This window comes from Cricetulus griseus, chromosome 2 (genome assembly GCF_003668045.3).
Source record: "Cricetulus griseus strain 17A/GY chromosome 2, alternate assembly CriGri-PICRH-1.0, whole genome shotgun sequence".
Lineage (NCBI taxonomy): Eukaryota > Metazoa > Chordata > Mammalia > Rodentia > Cricetidae > Cricetulus > Cricetulus griseus.
The window spans coordinates 303,859,745-303,876,235 of record NC_048595.1 but is presented as its reverse complement, the minus strand read 5'-3'; the positions used below and the strand labels follow the sequence as shown (position 1 = coordinate 303,876,235).

Here is a 16,491-nt window from a genome sequence, read left to right as displayed (position 1 = left end):
ACTGTATTAAAGAATTTAGTAAAACCTTGCTTTATCAACCAACAGTGCTCAGCCATTTCATCAACTAGACATTCACTTTTTATACAGTCTGTATTGAATATATTATCTTTGTGAAGTACAGATCAGGGGGTTTTGTATTTAAAATTACAGATTTTTAAAGATATATTCTCACTTATTACTTTCCTAAAGCTTTATTATTACTATTTATTAAATAATAAAGGTTATTATCATTGAAGCTTTATTAATACTATTAAAAGCTTTATATCTCAGGGATAAATATTTTTCTTCAGTGAACAAACCTTTACTGAACATCTGCTGTGTGTTACTTTTATGTATTGAGCTGAGACACAAACTAAGACTGCTCCGTCCCAAATGGCAGTGTCCAGGAGAGATATGCCCAGAGTCTGTAATCACAGTGCAAAGGAAGAAATGTTTAATGTCAGTGCAGGCTGCCCTGGGAGCACAGAGCAGAGGTGCAGGAATGAATGGATGAACTTGGTTCTGAAAGATGATAGACAGTGCTCAGGAGCACAGATCAGGGGAGAGAAAGAAGAGTTAGGAATATACAGGTGGCATGGGAGGAGGGCTTGGCACTGTCCTGGAAGTGGCAGCATAGTGAGGGGGTCCGAAGTACAGACTCTGGGGACAGACTGCCTGGGTTCTACTTTAGGCCATTAAGTAGCTTCGCCATGCCTTTGTTTACCCATATGTAGAGATGGCATAATGGGAGCATCTACTTTAAAAGACAGCTATGAGGTTGATTGAGGTAAATGTTTGTTTTGTAAAAAATGCATATACCAACCATTCAAGTGTTTGTTATTAGTAAATTTGGAGTACAAGATGCTTTTGAGGGCAATGACAGAAAATGCAAGCCTGGAAAGTAGGTGGGCCACAGGTAAGAGGATCATGGGTAATTGTGAAGGAGAAGGGGCACATTGCTGAGTTTTATGCATGTAAATGATGGCATGTCATTAGTGTGAGGCTTTGAGGAAGACTGATCAGCCACAGGGAAACTATCGGGGAATGTGACATGGAACAGAAAGATGTGTAAGGAAACTCTGGAAAGAGTCTGGGGGAATTACTGTGAGTCTGAATCAGGACACTAGGCTAACTATGGAGGGAGAGGGGTTTACCTAGGAAAAAGAGTCAGTTATGGAGGTAGAGGGGTTAACCTAGGAAGTACCTTGGGACTAGGTGGCTCACAGGGTGACCACATAACAGCTCAGTTAAAGGTGGGAAAGTTACTACATGTAACCAAGCTGAGATGAGAAAGAGAAAGAGAATGCTTATTTGATTGTATTTTTAAGGCACACGATAAGTCCCAGAAAGTTACTGCCTCCCCTAGTGAAACTATACCTTTGATTTGTGTGTGTGTGTGTGTGTGTGTGTGTGTGTGTGTGTGTGTGTGTGTGTGTGTGTAACTAGTTAAGATGATTTGATTTTGAAAAACAACCAGAACAACAAAGGCTTAAAGGATTTAATCTGGTTGCAGTCTTGTCATTTGGCCTTAAAGGTTCTAACTCTGAGACCTTGAGTTTAAATGACAATGTTAAAAATTTTGAAGATATCTTTTGGTAATTTTGCTTTAGTTTTCTTCACTGAGAATGCAGAGACTTTCTGGCTGGCCTTGTTTCTCTTTGGTGCTATGTGATTCTCTGACATCAGCACAGATATATTCAGCCTTGACATATGATACTGGCTGGCATGAAAGAGTAGGCGAAGATGAGTGTGCTTGCAAGCAGGACATGGCTGTGCTCAAGACTAAATGGCATCTGCAACAGGTGTTCCTTGGAACCAGGAACAGAAAGGGCTGCTTCCTCTACTTATAAAATGGTTAAGTAATTTTTATACATTGATGTAGAAACTATGAAAATTATGTATTGTGACTATGGCATACCAGAAAACTATATTTAGTAATAAGGTGAAGCCACAGTTCTTCCTTTGTTGCTTCTATTTCCATCTCTGTGTGTATGTAATGTGCGTGTGCATGTTTTGGTGTAGGCTTGGCATGGGTCAGTGCCACAGGCAATGTGGGGAAACAAGCTTGAGAACTGGTCCTTGCCTTCTACACATTTGAACCAGGGTTTCCTGTTTATCGATGCTGTATATGTTGGACTAGCTGGCCCAGGAGCTTTAGGATACTGTCCTGTGTCTGTCTCCCATCCTCCACAGGAGCACAGCATGATTACAGATGCCTCAATGTTCAGAGTGCCAGGCACAAATGGCAAACTTACCCTCTGAGCCATATCCCCAGCCTGATCCCTTCTATTTCTAGTTATAAGGTGTCATGCATCTATGGCATACGTTCTGAGGTAGTAGGATGATTTAGTTTAACTCCTGAGATTTTTTTTAATGGTTCTGCACTCCGTATATGGCAATCTTATATTTAGAAGACTGAATATCTTCCTTATTCTTGGAGGAGTATTAAATTTAGCAGACTGTCAGGCAGTTAACAATAACAGCAGAACTGAACAATCAAACACTTATTTTCAACGTCAATTCTAAAGCTTCATTGCTATTAAACAGTAACAAGAGGCCATTTGCATCAAAGTTTAGTAACCAAGAGCCCCCCCCCACCCAATTTACAAAACAAAAACAAAAAAGCATTTTCTTAGTGTTTACTCCCACTACTGGCTGTTCCTTTAATAGTAATCAAGCTGGCTTAGTGAAATGTTAAAGTCATGACATCTAGACTACTTTTCTTAGGTTATGACTTGGTCCTTGTGACTACTCAACCAGCTCCCACCCCCTCTCCTAACCAGTGTATGGCCAGGACTTCAATCTAGGAAACACCTATCTGGACTTTTTCTGGTTCTTGAAATTTGAGGTTACTAATTGCAAAGTATTTTCTGCAGTGAAAAAAAATCAAACATGACAAATTCAGTGTCTAGAAAATTACTATTGAATCTACTTACTAGTTTGGGCCTACCTAATCTTTAAAAATTTATAAGACAGGGGGCTACAGTTATTTCTACTCTCTGTATACTTCTAGTATTTCTGTACCACTTACTGAAGTAATAAAATATCAACACCGAAAAGAGACACTACCTACAATAGATGTATGTATAAAAATGTTTTTATATGCCAATTTTCCTTACCTTCTTTCTTATAATTAGCAGGCTATTATATTTGACCCTAGCAAAATGTTTTAATTAGGCTGTCCATGCATATTTCAAAAAACTTGATTTTTTTTGACACTTCAAACATAACCTTGTGTCATTCATGCCTGCCTCCTATTTTAAATTTATAGCATGTTCCAGCTGTAGAAATTACTATGGTTACTTCTTATGCTAATAGTAAACTAGAGTTGGCACTTAAAAGTACTGTGCTATATTATGTATCTGCATTGAAAAGGAAACCAACATCTCAATAATTCCAATACTATAATTTGGGAATATGGTTTTATTAGCAGTATTGTTGAATGACTGCAATCTTATTCCAGCTGTTTCTTATGTACTCTTCTTTAGAATTATACCAGATATCAGTACTTTGGGTGGACATGATCGATTCATTCAGGAACTGATTAACAGAGAGTGTGAGAAGTATGGCTTCTCTAAAATACTCCTGCCTACAGAGTAGTATTAGGGATTGAGGTGATCTGATAAGAATCTACAATTCTCTGCAGAACAGTGGAAGTTATTTTATTCTGAGGTATCTCTTACTATAGAAGGGACACAAGAACATTGTATTCACTAACAAACTGGACGTGACAGTTCAGGTTGATATCTGCTTTGCCTTGGCTAAAGCTGTATCAAGGAAGACTCCAGCTAATACATAGTTCCTTTTTAAGTTACTGTCTAACCACTCCTCCTTCAGAAGGAGCTTTAGAGTTTCTTGGAAATCACCCACAGACTGTGGCCAGTGCCACACACTGCAGCACTGAGGTCTGTGCTTACCTGCGCTGGTGCCTGCACCGGATGTGAGGTCTCCACCCATCAGACCACCTATGGAGCAAAGAGGAAAATCAAAAGGAGAGAAAGGCTAAGGGTCAAAGGAACAGCACAGTGCCATCAGCACTCACCATTTGTCCTCTCCTGAGAGACAGTCTTAAAAAGTTCTACCTAAGTTGGAGAGCTGACATTTGTTTTATTGTGACATGCTGTGCACAAATGTTAAAAATGCATTCACTCACTGACATTTTGCAGAATTTTTTTCTAGGAACCATCACATTAAAAAACTACAGTCTGTGAGTTGTCTATGCATTATTATTTTAAAGTCTAGTTTTCCCCTAAAGAGGTACTTCACAGCAAATAACAGGAAAACCCCATTTCATTTCTACCATATGCCTTGATAGCCACACATCTGGTGTCTTGTTTCTTTCTAAACATACTTTATAGCATCATTTTTGTGCAATATTAATTGATTAGGAATTTTATTTTCTCATGAGTTGACTAATGTTTCATCTTGAATTTTACTAAATGACATGACAAACAAGCTTTCACTGCCACAGGTTTAGAACTATGCTAATTTCTTGTTACTTTAAAAAACAATATAAAATCTTGGACTGGCAAGATGGTTCAGCAGGTTATAGCAGTTACCACCAAGAATGATGGCCTGAATTCCATCTCTTGGGTCCACATATGGAACAGAACTAATTCCTGGACATTGTCCTCCTATTGCCACACATGGGCAGTGGCACTTACATAACCCCATCAAAATCAACAAACAAATAAATAAGTAAATAAGTCTAATGATGTCTGTTCTTCTTAATGAGAGTTGTGAACTTTCAAGAAGACTGAATATAATTCGTATTTAAAAATTTTAAAGAACAAGGTCTAGAAAACTAGTGGCAATATCATCTAATTGGGATTTTTTTAGTTGTTTTTAAGTAATAGTTTATTGTTATTACTTGTTTCCAGATTTTTGAATAAAAAAGATGATTAATAGATTAATATATTTTAAAAATTTGTTGCTATTTCCCACCAAATACAGTTTTGAAGACAAAGTATCATATTTAAAACAATAAATGAACATGAGTTATCAAATAAGACATTCAAATACACCTAAATATAATCAGAAAGGAATTTATATGGCTACTAAAATTTATATAAAATTTCAATTATATTTTAAAAGACAGAATGGCACAGTGAAGCCTTTTGTATACACTTCCCTGGTTCGAGATTTATAAATCTTCTAGAGAAAAAAGCTCTTCCATAGATAAGCTGCTCTTAGTACAGTTAAATGTGTCTTAGCTATTGAAAGTGCCCTGTGGAGTGCTTCCTTAAAACCAGAATGTAAATACACAATGGACTGCTGCATGAGATTTAGAAATACAATCATTTTTGATTCTGCCTCTGGAAATATGAAGGAATGGCTTAGTTATATTCAGTGCTCACTGAATCAGCTCCCACTGTGAGCTTGGTAAATCAAATGGGCATTCTTCCTTTCAAGATCCTTCAAGTCCAGTGGAGAAAAAGTCACATATTCAATACACTACATCACAACATATTTAGCTGGATTCTCATACTAAGAATGGCTGGGTCCCCCTCCACCCCCAGCAATAATTTCATGTCTCTAGGTCATTGTGAATTGAACGGTAGCAAGGATCTTTTATAATGCAGAGGTAAATCTCTAGTGGCATGCTCTTAACTGCATTTCTGACTCAGCTGTGTTCTTATTTCATACTCCTTCTAAGTCACGCTACTGTACCACACAGTTCTTTTCTACCTTATATTCATTCTGGGATAACTTGCCTCAGGAAAAAAAAAAGATCCAAACAATTACATATAGGGATAGATGCTACAAGAGAACACAGAGAGTGGTTTTACATAGGAGGCAACCTTTCCGTAGGAAGAAGAGAGCAAATGATAATTTATGTAGATGAGACAAGGAACAAAAGTGTGTAGACTAGATACCTGACACACTGCTTGAGAAAGTATGTGGTTAAAATATAGCAACTTAAGGAGGTAGGTAGCAGTCAGAAAAGACAAAGTATGGGCTAGGAAATATTTTGAAAGAGACCCTGGAGAACTTCAACTGAGTCACGGAGAGTATCTAGTAAGGTGTGGATGTTAAGCGATGAAAGGTCATAAATGGGAAGCCAAAGTGCACTTATTAGGTAAGGAAGCTTTCTCTAGAAGAGGTTCCTCCCAACGACTTGTTAACATTATAGCCTTTGAAGGACATACCTGTGTTACCCGCACTTGGAGGTCTATGTGTTACACCAGGAGACATACTATTCCTCTGCAGAGAAGGGTGGGCCAGTGGCAGAAGGTTGGGGTTTCCCAGTGAGCTGACAGGGTTGCTGTATACCAAACTGTTATGGCTGGACACTGGGATGGAAACTGGCATCTCAAAGTTGGGAGGTGGAACAGCCTGTGGAGCAGAAACAAGGGAAAAGCCATGTAAGAAAGACAGAAGGATGCTAACAGAGCATTCAAGTACAGACAGCATTAAGTTCTCCAAGAAAAAAATTCAAATTTCAAACCGTGCAGTGTGTAGATTACTGTCAAGAAGGGGTCTCAAGATGTGCAATCATAAATTGATTTCTTCACTGTGCTTAGAACTCTTTCTTTGCAACTGTTAGAAAAGGTTTCACTTCTGTGTGAAACAAAGCCCCATTTCATTAGACTCCATTGTCTTTGAATTCCATTCTATGAAGTAATAATTATTCATTTGTGATATCTGAATCTGGTGCCAGAAATGACTATAAGATCAAAGGTACATGACTGTGATGACTTCACAGAGAAAAGGGGGGATTAAAATGCAAACCAGATCCTTTGGTTTAATTGCTTATTGAGGCATATTTATGCAGAAGTTTAATGATATAAAATCATCTTCAGGCCTGTGAATAGCACATATAGTTTAATTATTATTTTTAAAAAGTCTGTCTCTTAATAGCAACTCAGAAGATAATAGGCATTTTACGGTACAGGTTTCAGCAGAGTATGTATCATTCACTAGCTCATATTTTAAAGTGATAGCTCAGAAAATACACAAAGCCTCACATTTTGCTGTATAGGTACTACCCTGCCACATGGCAAAATCTATAACTCAAATGAGAGAGTTGGCAAATGTTTAGTGAGCTGAAGCTGTGCGGATATCTAATTAGAGTGATCCAGGTTCCAATTATTGATTTTTTGCTATTATTTTGGCAATTTAAGCAAAATTATGTTTCTGTTTCTGCTTGCAAGAATTCATCATAGTTGTAAACACTCCTGTCTTTCTCCTTTTGTCAGCATTACAAATGAAAATACTATTGAAATACATGCCAGAGGACTCATGGTATCAAGGCATACAACATTAATAATGAAATATTGCAAATGTGTGTATACACACAAAAGGTACATATAAGCCCTCTGAGGTTTTCAATAAGAAGTTGTCCAAGTTTACTTGGACATTTTATTCTGGCTCAGTCAGTTTGCTGTTACTGCTTTGAGTTTTACTACTTTTTTCTTTAGAGTTAACATCAACTATCTGTGACTGATTGGCTGGCCTGCCTCATACATTGTGTTTGTAGTAATTCTATGGTTATGTTGTTGGTACCTATAATGTATTCTCTTGTAGTCTTTATTGCATGTTTTTATTTTCTTCCATGCTATAGACATACTATTCCTGATTAAAGCAAATGTTTTACAACTTACTTTCAAATGACTGATTTTTCACTGTTTTTAAGGGAAATAAAAATACTTGTGACATGGTAGTACATCTGTCTTTTAGGTCATTTATGGCTTGTACACAAGCTAACAGAAAATGAGTTTTGGATAAACTCGATGACAGTGGAATATAAATGCTTGGTAATATATCAGAGCATGGATATATGCCCAAATGTCCAAAGCCCTGTTAAACAAGAAAAATGTCAATGCATTCTGTAAGGTGAATGTAGAGTGGTAAATATATCCCTTTCCTGACATGCCAAAAGAGAATAGAAGTCACCTGCAAAACCAGTACAATATTAGTGCTAAGCAGCCTCGACTATCCAATTTCTTCTCTCTGCCCTGGCCTCCAGAATATCAATCAGGCTTTCTGGCCACTGGTGCAGGCAGCAGCACCACCACCACCATCATCACCAGCATCCTTCTTGCTAGATCACAGCTGTATTGTAGGGGCTGCATTTATCCATAGAATGGCACATCTTTCAGTGGCTCTCTTACTTTGTCCTGCTCTAGTGATTTCTTGCTTTGCTTGCATCATTAGACCAGCATGTAACAGCAGCTTCTAGACTCCAAGTCCTAACATATTTTACTACTCTCTCATGTTCCCCTTAACTCTAAGTGTGCAGTCCTTTTAACAATCTCTCTTCAGCCATACTCTTGAGTTTGGCACTTGTTTCTGGCTATGACCTCAGATCATGATATTAGCTCTACAGATTAGGGGTGGGGTCAGTTTGGAATTCATGGTGGACATGAGAACACCCTTGTTCCCAGCACCCTCCTGGTGATTCTTGCAGTTGCTTCCTGATGGTTCGACCCACTCTGAACGTCATCTTCCTGCTTTTAATTTTCACCATACAACAATCAGGGTTCTGACCCTTTGGAGCACACACTAGATAGCAGCATCCCTCTGCTTGTCCCCACCACTGTGCCCATTTTACTTAAAGTAAAAGTTCCACTTCCTTGAATGGGTTAGATATCCTCCAAATTTTGGCAGTTACCAACCTCCACTGTCTCATGCCTGCAGGCCATCCTTGCCCCGTTTTTTCATTCCTGACCATGTACCATGATTAACCCTAGTATCACATCCAAATCTCTCCTCCAAACCCTGCCATCTCCAGGACATCCACCTTGACTATTCTATTTCATCTGGCAGCTTGCTTGCTCCTTATGCCCATCTGTGGATCTCTTTCTCGTTTCTTACAATTAAATAGAGTTTTAATGTTGGTTAGAAATGGTCCAGTTCATCAAAGTACTCAAGGTATGTCACTATAAACAATTCAAAATGTGTTCTTTGCATTACATTTTGAATATTTCTCTGTAAAGGAGACTTTTTGGCATATATATTGTATTAATCTAAAAGGGTAAGATTACCAGTTCCTACATGTTTTCTATTGATAGGCACTAGGGTGTGTAATCTACATACTTGGTGTAATTTAATCCCATCAGTATCTCTTTGTTGTGCATCTTTTTCTTTTTCAAAATAGTAAAATTGAGAAAATGGCCCAATATCATTGAATTAGTGACTGAATTTGGTTTTTATCGTAGATTGACAGTATTTTGGAGCAAATAAAATCTTGTAGTCAGAGATCCTACTATTTACACATATTGGGCATTAGCAAACTACCATCCATGGGCCACATGATAAACAAGCTAATACCACTGAGGCCTTGGGAAAAACAAATTGTAAAGATCCCCTCCTTCTATATTTACTCAAAAGTTCATACTTTAAAACTATTTTTGATTCTAAATGTTTTAATTTGTACTCATTGCTCCTATTTAGAAACATTCCACTTTCGATGGGTCCCTAAGAATCACTACAAAGCTCAGTCCCTCCTAATATTGAATAGAATATTGACTTTCCCTCCCTAGAGGACCAAGTCCATCTCTCTTCCACTAAGAGATTATAGGCACATTCACAATATAGGAGGTAATTAATAATTATGCAATGAATTCTGAGGTATCCTACCAACTAGTTCAGTGAAAATCACTAAACTTTTTTTTTCCTTGTAAGCATTACACTGAAGAATTATTGAGTTTCTAGCACATTGGACCATAACAACTTGAACAGGATCACTATAAAACTCATTTGTAATTGGCCAAATGGCAGGCAGATATATTCCATTATCAGAGCATACTTAAACAGTTTCGAAGTCACATTATACACCAACATCATTGGTGTACTTTCACTGCTTCTAGCCATGTCAGGAACTATCTACAGTAATTTGAAAGTAGATTACCAGCTTAAAATGACCACATTGATATGATATTTTAGCAAATCAAGATTAGCCTTTCCCCAAGAAATCTCAACTGCAGCTCCAGTTGTATAATAAGTTGTCAGATAACCAGAAAGCCATTTAATACCCTAGACTCTGATTTGCTTATCCATGAGAAAAGATGGTTGCATAGATAAAGACACTGAACATTTCTGAATACTCCATTGGGGAGTAATGGAGAGGGTAGAGTAACCCGTATGTTTTGAAGAAATTTGCTTTATTCTTCTCCTTCTTGACTGTTCAAAATTGGGAAGCATCAAAAAGGATTATATTAAAACTTTTGGGATCAAAACCAGAAGTCCCCTAAGAGTGATTATATCATGGCAGTCTCTAAATGTTTAGAAGATTCAGTTCTGGAAAGTAGAATTTGGAGTGATCAGAGTGTTGTGAGTAGATCTGGCTATCTAACTTATGACTCAAAGAAAAGGGAACTGAACTGTTGCTTTTAGGAACGTGAAGAATTGGAGAGAGACAGCAGGGCATATAACCAAGCCCGTTTCTGTGACAGCATGCAAGTGGTCCTTGCTTAAGTGATGCAGACATGATGACTGAGAAGCTTGAGGCTGCTGTCTCTGAGCAGTGGCCATGGTCCTTGAGGTATGATTTCCTAGTCAGAAGAGAATCTGAACTCTTACTCTCCTCAAACACTCCACCCAGAAAAGTCCGATAAAAATCAAATAATACATTTTTGATAAAATATTTATTTTAGGTAATGGGCCTTCTTTGTTCATGTGAACAACTTACTGTATCCTCTGTTTTGTCGTTGTTTTGACACTGATCGGACCATCATTACCAAGCTCCTAGTAGAGAAAGTCTAATGACCAGGGACTACCAACTGCTAATATCCTAATTTATTCATGGCTTCCTAGTAGTTATAGCATACACCTGCTCATTCCCTGTATATCCTCAGTGTACAGACCTTCATCACTGTCTGAGCACCTGCCCTCACTTTCCCTGTATTCAATATCTACACAATTAAGTACGGGTGATTACATAGCCACCCTGACTTAACTTCACTCTAGTCACTCCGTACCATAAATACCCTGGGTGCTTCTCCACCTTGCTATGAATTCATCTTGTCTGTTAGTTTCTATCCTTCTCCTCTTTCTTGAGCTTTACCATTTTGTCCCCACGAGACCTATGGTCTCAATCTTTTCCTTTTTTCTTTTTTTTCCCTTTTTTTATTTAAATTAGAAACAAGATTGTTTTACATGTCAATCCCAGTTCCCTCTCCCTCCCCTCCTCCCCTGCCCCCCACTAACACCTTACCTATCCCATACCCTTTCTGATCCCCAGGGGGTTCTTCAGAGTCCATCATATCCTTTAGGATAGGGCCTAGACCCATCCAGTGTGTCTAGGCTCAGAGAGTATCCCTCTATATGAAATGGGCTCCAAAAGTCCATTCCTATGCTAGGGATAAGTACTGATCTACTACAAGAGGCCCAATAGATTTCTGAGGCCTCCTCACCGACATTCATGGGGTCTGGATCAGTCCTATGCTGGTTTCCCAGCTATCAGTCTGGGACCACGAACTCCCTCTTGTTCAGGTCAGCTGTTTCTGTGGGTTTCTCCAGCCTGGTCTTGACCCCTTTGCTCATCAATCCTTCCTCTCTGCAACTGGATTCCAGGAGTTCAGTTCAGTGTTTAGCTGTGGGTGTCTGCTTCAAGCATCTTACTCTTCATATAAATCATTTCAACTGCTTTTCACATTAATTCTATTGCTGATTCTAGGTACAGCATCATGTGTTTCTCTTCAAAGCCCATAATTCTGAGGAAAATATGGACCTTCCCCCATTTCTCTCTTCTCATTTCTCCGAAAGCAATTTTGCTTCGACCTCTCAGCCATTCAACCCTTTGGCTAATCCTGGTTCCTCTAATGGAGCTGTTTTTGCTTGCCATGATTCCCAGCACGAACTGTAGCAAACCCAGCAGGAGGAAATGCTGGTCGACAAGATTCCAAATCAGCCATGGATTATTTCACATAATTGAGGAATATGGGTATAAATTATATTATTCCAACAGGTGACTTCAGTATTAAATTTTCTATTTTAAAAGGGAAATGCTTCACACTGGTTCTTTGAAATAGAAAAACAGTCTTGTAATGTTTTTAAAAGGTTCAAGACACTTTGTACACACAAAGGGCAGAGTGTCCTTGCCTTTTTGTAAATGTTTTAGCAGCTGTAGAAATGTTCAACAAAACGGACTTCTAGCAACCAAAAGCAATGTGCAAAAACTGAGCTTTTTACTATGGATGCTGCGACATTCAGTAAGACATGAAGACTCTGTGGCACAGCTAGAGGCCATGTGGCTCCTTTTCGGTGCTTTGCCCATAGACTCTCATGTGGTTTTCACCTCCTGCAACATATCCTTGTATCTCTTAACAAACCAAGTATCTTGATTTTGGACTTTTTACATGCCAAGGAGAAATATCTCAGGGAATCTAGGTGAGTATCACATCTTTTTATTTTCCTCTTTTTATTATTATTATTATTATTATTATTATTATTATTATTATTATTATTAATTCAAGTTAGGGAACAGGCTTGTTTCACATGTAATTCCCCTCTCCCTCTCCCTCCCCTCACCCCCATTCCTTCTCCCCCACCTCCAACCTACCCCCCACCCCATCCACCCACCACTCCCCAGGCAGGGTAGGGCCCCCAACAGGGGCTCCATCTTCTTTCCCTTCAAAATGTGGGGAAATTGATCCATGAACACCCTCTGAAACTTTGGGGGTTCATTTTTTTCTCCATATATAGGCTCCACTGTTCACCTTTGCTCAAAATTATCAGCAATATGGTGGGTATTTGCCTTTTTCCCATCTTTGCAGAGGATTCATTTGATCGCAGGTACTGAAGGCATTGCCTTACAGTCCTACATTTAATTAAGCCTTTGTGCACACAGCTTTCAAACAGTCCATTCTATATATAGCAAGAAAAACTCAGGCTCTAAGATCAAGCTGTTTACCCAAAGGCACTGTTTATTTCTCTTTTCTGGGTAAAATAGATTTGGATAGACATTTTATCCTTTAAGAATATTTCATACAGTTAGCAAGCATATATGGATTTCTTCGATGGGTAAAACACTGTGAACATGTGTGGAAGGGAACAAGACCTTTAAGACTAGGAGGGTATATGGGAGGGTTTTGAGGAAGGAAAGGGAAGGGAGAAATGATGTAACTATATTATAATCTCAAAAAAGGATTTAAAACATGAAGCTTAAAAAAAGTTGTACTGCTGACATTTCCTTTAGCAAAAGAAAAAATAAGCAGTCATGAAGACAGAGTTTCTAATAAGTACAATTTTGCAAATAAATTTTAAAGGGTTCATTTCAGCCAGTAGAGGCTGAGTGTGTGCTGACTGTGGAAATGCATCAATTTGCTTTGTGAGTGCAGTATGGTTTACAGCTTTTCACCTCAAATATCTACATGTATAATCAACAAAGCCCATTTTCACTGAAGATCTGTTTTTAATACTCACATTTGAGCTGCTTTTCTAACTTACCAGAAAGGCACTTTTCTGAAAAATTTAATTATGTACTGAGAAACCTGTATACAAATTAGGATTCAGGTACTAACATTATTCTCAGCATGTGAGCCTTGAATGTAATCCTTTTATGCTACAAAATTAACATTGTTGGATTGATGACTGAATCCAACAGTAAGATAACCATTTTATCCTATACATTTGAACAAACAAAAGAATACATGCACAGTTATTTTTCTTAACTATCTGGCAAGGCATTGATTGTTAGAACATTTCTGAATCAGTTAAGACATAATTTAGGCAAAAGTTAAAGCATGGAAAATGTTGGTGTATGCAAAGCAGATAATATTCGGATAAAAGCTTTAAAAATCACACAGACATTGAAGTCTTACCGTTAGGTTTCATGCAGCCTGTCTCCTGCGGCACATTAGCTTTAGCCCTTCAGTGTTGTTGCTGAATTTCATGTGTACTGGGAGGGGCCGATGTCATTCAGAAACCAGGCTTTACTTAGGTCATGACTGTCAGTGTACATGATGGAAAGACTGTTCCACTCATGTATCTGGTCTCTGCATACCAAACTTGTGTAGAAAGCAATTCTCGTGTTGTTTGACTGTACTGTGATTCATGTTTCAAAGACTGTGTAATTTCAGGGCATGTCACATAGAGTTTTCTCTTTCTCCTGTGAACTCGTCTACCTCAGAATGAACTTCTCCATGGCAACTCTTTGAGATTATATAATTTCAGTATCCCACAGGGGTTGCTTTCTAAATGCACTGACTGTGGGATGAGATGGCTATTTTATCTATTTGACTTTGCAGCGCTTCTTAGAGCAAGCCATCACCAAGGGTTAAGGTACGTTACTGTAGCGATTACCAGCAGATCAGCCATCTACCTTTGGTACTTACAGGAATTTTATGACTCTTGATCATATTATCAAATTCTTCATTAATTTTTTTGTATTTTTCTTCAGTGCGTGGGGTGAGTGCATAAGAGGAGTCAGGATCAGGGCTTTCACAGCCTTTGTTTTCTTTCTTGTTCAATGCCTGCCAGGTTCAGAGAAATATCAAGAGTAAAAAAAATGAAGGGTGTTTTGAGTACTTACACACAATCTTTGCCTGCTGATCATTAGATCAATATCTTCGTTAATTTTTCTGTACTTGTCCTCAGACTCAGGGCTGTGACCTACTGAATCGTCCGCATCGGGATCTGGGCTGTCACAGCCATTAAGGCCCTTCTTTCTCAATGTCTGAAATACATAATGTGGAAATTTTAAACCTAGACAAAGGCTGTAAGAGACATTTAGGGATGTTATAGAAAGTCAAGATGTCCAGCATTTCAGTTATTACATATGTTATACTACATTTTTTGAAAAGACATCACAAGGAGAGGCTGAGCCATTTCAACAATTTTCATTAATAGTTTAACAACAAGGAATTATCATGTTTGTAGTTAAATTCAGTCAAGTAACAAAGAAGGTGAAATGTCTTGATATGGAAGTCAGACAGAAATATATAATGAAAAACAATTACAACCAAACACAATGTGCGAAGTGCAATGCAAAACAATTCTCTTTTCCCAAAGAAATATAAGCAGCCAGGATGTTGCACAATGAATTCAGAACTTGAGATGAACAAAGCACAAATGTTGCAAACATTATCTCTGGATTTAGTATAGTGGTTGGCATTATTGTTCCATTCCACCCCTGGCACTTGACAGCAAAAGGGCATAAGAGAAGCCAGCTAATCATGAAGCACAAGAAAGAAGCTCATTTGGAAAAATTATTTTGCTTGTTAGAGTTCTGTGTAAGTGTGAGACTCTTTATTGAAATTTCCAATACTGAGAAATTATCTTCCCAAACAGGAGCTAGAAACAACAGTGGGATGTCTGAGCTTAGGGCTTCATTATCCCGAGCTGAGTAAGGAAGACAGCACTGTATATAGGCAACCAAGTCAGTAGTTATCAAACAGCAAAAATGCCTGGTTTCAGCTGAATAGGGATGAGCCTGGGACTCTTCTGACACATGAGAGTGAAGTCAGTGGCTTAGCGCCAGCCTCCTGTCTTCTGGTGTAGTCTGCTCTAGTTTCAGCTGTCACTAAGGAATAAATACTAAGAAAACAGCGTAACCATTTGGAAAACTATGCGTCAGGAGTCTTGAATTTTATTCTTTTTAAAAAACACGGTTTTCCACAAAACTACGTACAATCCAGTGGACAGAAACAATGTTGTGGCTTTGAAGATCACAAAACTTTTGATTAATCATACAACTTGATATGTTAACAATTAAGAGTCTCACACACTATTTCTTCTTTTTTTTGGTTATTAGCAGGGTTGGCACAAAGAGATGCACAGCTATCTGTTTGTCACTAATGGGAAGTTCTGCAGTGCTGATCCGTGTTAAACACAAAACTCAGAAACAAATAAAGCAAAAGCTGAAATGCCCAGTCAAGGGAAAATAAAGAAAGTGTCATTTTCCAATGGAATGTCCAGCCCAAAAATTCGAATCCATTGATTCTTATCAGTGTGCAACAAACATAATGTTACTTAAAATTACTTTCTGAGGCATTGAAGGCTTGTACTTAAAATCAAACTGAGAGCTACCATTTCTCATACATCTAGGATATAATGCAGCTTTGTAAATATTTATTAATGTTAGAGTGGTATAATATAACAAACATATGGTTACAGTTTATTATGTGGTAAGATGTTTGAATATTAAAATGAGTATTTTGACACAAGATGGTAAAATATACATTTGTAATCTTGGGGAATTTTTAATTGGTGGGACCACCTGTCCCCCTCTCATGAGTCTACAACCATAGATTTTGGTCTAGAACAAGTACTTATTGAGAATTTCCACAATAACACTAGAAAGGATATCACAAAACACTAGGATGATAATTCCACTTACTAATTTCTTACATTTTAAATTCTTCTGTTAGTATTATCTCAATCACACAAACATTCTACTTGTGGTATTTTCAATGTGTTTTTGCTTTGGCCTCTATAGATTCTTGAGCTTCTAAGGAAAGAGAGTGTTTTGCATTACAGTCTGTGTGTGTGTGTGTGTGTGTGTGTGAGTTCGTGCATGCCTGCCTGCCTGCCTGCCTGCCTATCTATCTGTCTATCTGTCTATCTATC

At 38.1% G+C, this 16,491-nt stretch overlaps 1 protein-coding gene across 9 annotated transcripts in view; it reads right to left on the bottom strand.

Moving 5' to 3' along the window:
* Mef2c (myocyte enhancer factor 2C) overlaps positions 1-16,491 on the bottom strand; it is a 145,753-nt gene that overhangs the window by 27,825 nt on the left and 101,437 nt on the right. For 6 of the 9 annotated variants that reach the window (XM_035440482.1, XM_027401788.2, XM_035440479.1 and 3 more), the window contains exons 4-6: positions 14,456-14,599; positions 6,129-6,315; positions 3,897-3,944 (exon numbers count right to left, since the gene is read on the bottom strand). In XM_035440482.1, coding sequence (XP_035296373.1) covers positions 3,897-3,944; positions 6,129-6,315; positions 14,456-14,599 — 379 coding nt within the window. Of the gene's footprint in view, positions 1-3,896; positions 3,945-6,128; positions 6,316-14,258; positions 14,397-14,455; positions 14,600-16,491 lie in introns of all 9 variants that reach the window. The other 3 variants (XM_027401789.2, XM_027401792.2, XM_027401793.1) reach the window with 2 other exon arrangements.